Below are 2,289 nucleotides of genomic sequence, written 5' to 3' on the forward strand. Positions count from 1 at the left end.
TCTCAGAGAAGGAACGGACCCAAGTACACAAGTAGAGACGACTACATACTGATATACACCTGAACATCAGCAGGAGAGGACTCTTTAAAGTAGAGACACTACATACTGATATACACCTGAACATCAGCAGGAGAGGACTCTTTAAAGTAGAGACACTACATACTGATATACACCTGAACATCAGCAGGAGAGGACTCTTTAAAGTAGAGACACTACATACTGATATACACCTGAACATCAGCAGGAGAGGACTCTTTAAAGTAGAGACACTACATACTGATATACACCTGAACATCAGCAGGAGAGGACTCTTTAAAGTAGAGACACTACATACTGATATACACCTGAACATCAGCAGGAGAGGACTCTTTAAAGTAGAGACACTACATACTGATATACACCTGAACATCAGCAGGAGAGGACTCTTTAAAGTAGAGACACATATAAAGAAATATAACCAAAAAACAAAGTGTCCTTCAGAATCCTTCTTTGTTATCGTATATTTTCAGGTGTATTTTTTCTGTAACTGGGAAGTTTGACCTCTCTCTGTTCCATCTGTTCAGAGGAGTTGAAAGTCTCACCCTGGTCGCGGGGCAGCAGCCCTCTGCTGTTGCTCCACTGCAGCTCGAAGATGTAGTAACAGACGAGATACTCCAGGTCCATCAGGACGAACACCAGAGAGTTCAGCTGGTCGGCCAGCCAGAAGTCTGCAAACTCCACCCGGTGGAACGGAGCCGTGAGCACCCGGAACTGAAGAGGAGGGAGAGAGTCGAGTCAAAGTCAACTGTTTGTCAATCTCAAAATATGTTTGTGCACACAGAAGGATCGAAATACTGTTTCCCACAGTCCCGAGGTATAAAAAACTCACACATTAAAATGCAAGAACACTCAATAGTTTACAAAAAAACCACAAAATAACCGTTTACTTCAGTAAGCAGGATATATATAAAACAAGAGGATGTATTGTCCATAGCAGCGTGAAGGTGACTGGTGCTGGGTGGGGAACATATTTATCCTTATTTATAATAACATTTTGTCACGGTGTTAGGTTTTGTGTTTATAGTTTCCTGTTTTGTTTTAAAATGTGTTTTCTCCTGGTTTCTTACGTCCCTCCTGTGTGACGGTGTGATTGTGTTTCACCTCCCCTCCCCAGGTGGGCCGTGTGTCTTCATGACCTTGTGTGTATTTAGTGTTGCTTTCACTAGAGTTTCTTGTTGATTTGCAGTCAGTCCTCTCGGTCCTCTCCGTGCTCCCCGGTCTGTACCTGTTTCTCTGTTACCATCTTTTACTTCTAATAAAGCTCGTCTTTTGTTTATATTCGTTTATATCTGCCTCCCTGTTTTTGCACTGCGTCTGGGTCCTGCATCCGTAGCCTCCAGTGCACACTTTAGTATAATTAGCTTTCTCCTGTTCCCTCTCACAACGTCATGCTTTACTGCTTTCTGTTCTCATGTTTCTTTGTATTTTTTGTCATTTGTGTATTTATTTGTGTTTAATGCTTGTTTAAAATGTATTTGTAAAGAAACTATTGTTATTAAGTGTTTGAATCATACATCCTTCCAACACTTGAAGCTAATTAGAAACTATGAATTAGTGTGCAGTAAAGCCCCTGTCACACTGTCCCGAAATGGACACCCGATGGACACACGAATATGGAATTGTGAATTTTGCACGAAGATGGCCCCGAACCACACGAAGGCAACATTTACATTACATTTAAGAAATACAACTGCAACGAAAGTAACACAAACGATTATGTTAAAGTATTATGATACTGTACTGATATTTTCAGACTTTGTTCTTTACTTTCTCCGTCTTTATATGTAGAAGATATTACGTTTTCTCCGTAATGTTGTTTCCATAGCAACAACAACTTCCTGTCAACTCGCCTTCAAAATAATATATTATATCCTTTTCAGTTTCACAGAACACAAATTGGGTTATTTACATAATATGTTTACATGATTTTGTTGTGCAATAAAACAACCAGATGGACACACGATAAAGGAAATGTTCAAATTCGGCTCTGATCGTAACAACATCGGGCCATTCGTGAGGGCATCTTAAGCCATCGTATGACTGCCGGTGTAGTGTCTCAGGCTCCGGCAGCAACTTCGTGAGCGGTGGGAAAATCTTTGGCATGCCAAAAAATTGCCGAAGGACCTTGCGAAGGTTCATTTTCGTGTTGAATTAGTGTGTAAATGTTGTGTATGCTGAAGTAAAGATGTCTATGTTGATGGCCAAACAGAACATCCCTTTCACCTTCACGGAAGAAATAAACAAATCAGT

At 40.7% G+C, this 2,289-nt stretch overlaps 1 protein-coding gene across 1 annotated transcript in view; it reads right to left on the reverse strand.

Moving 5' to 3' along the window:
- Positions 1-2,289, reverse strand: part of LOC104957648 (xenotropic and polytropic retrovirus receptor 1 homolog) — a 10,678-nt gene that overhangs the window by 2,762 nt on the left and 5,627 nt on the right. The window contains exon 4 of the mRNA XM_010785296.1: positions 582-750. Within this exon, the coding sequence (XP_010783598.1) occupies positions 582-750 (169 nt within the window). The remainder of the gene's footprint in view (positions 1-581; positions 751-2,289) is intronic.

Source organism: Notothenia coriiceps, unplaced genomic scaffold (assembly GCF_000735185.1).
Source record: "Notothenia coriiceps isolate Sejong01 unplaced genomic scaffold, NC01 NC01_scaffold00000874, whole genome shotgun sequence".
Classification (NCBI taxonomy): Eukaryota; Metazoa; Chordata; class Actinopteri; order Perciformes; family Nototheniidae; genus Notothenia; species Notothenia coriiceps.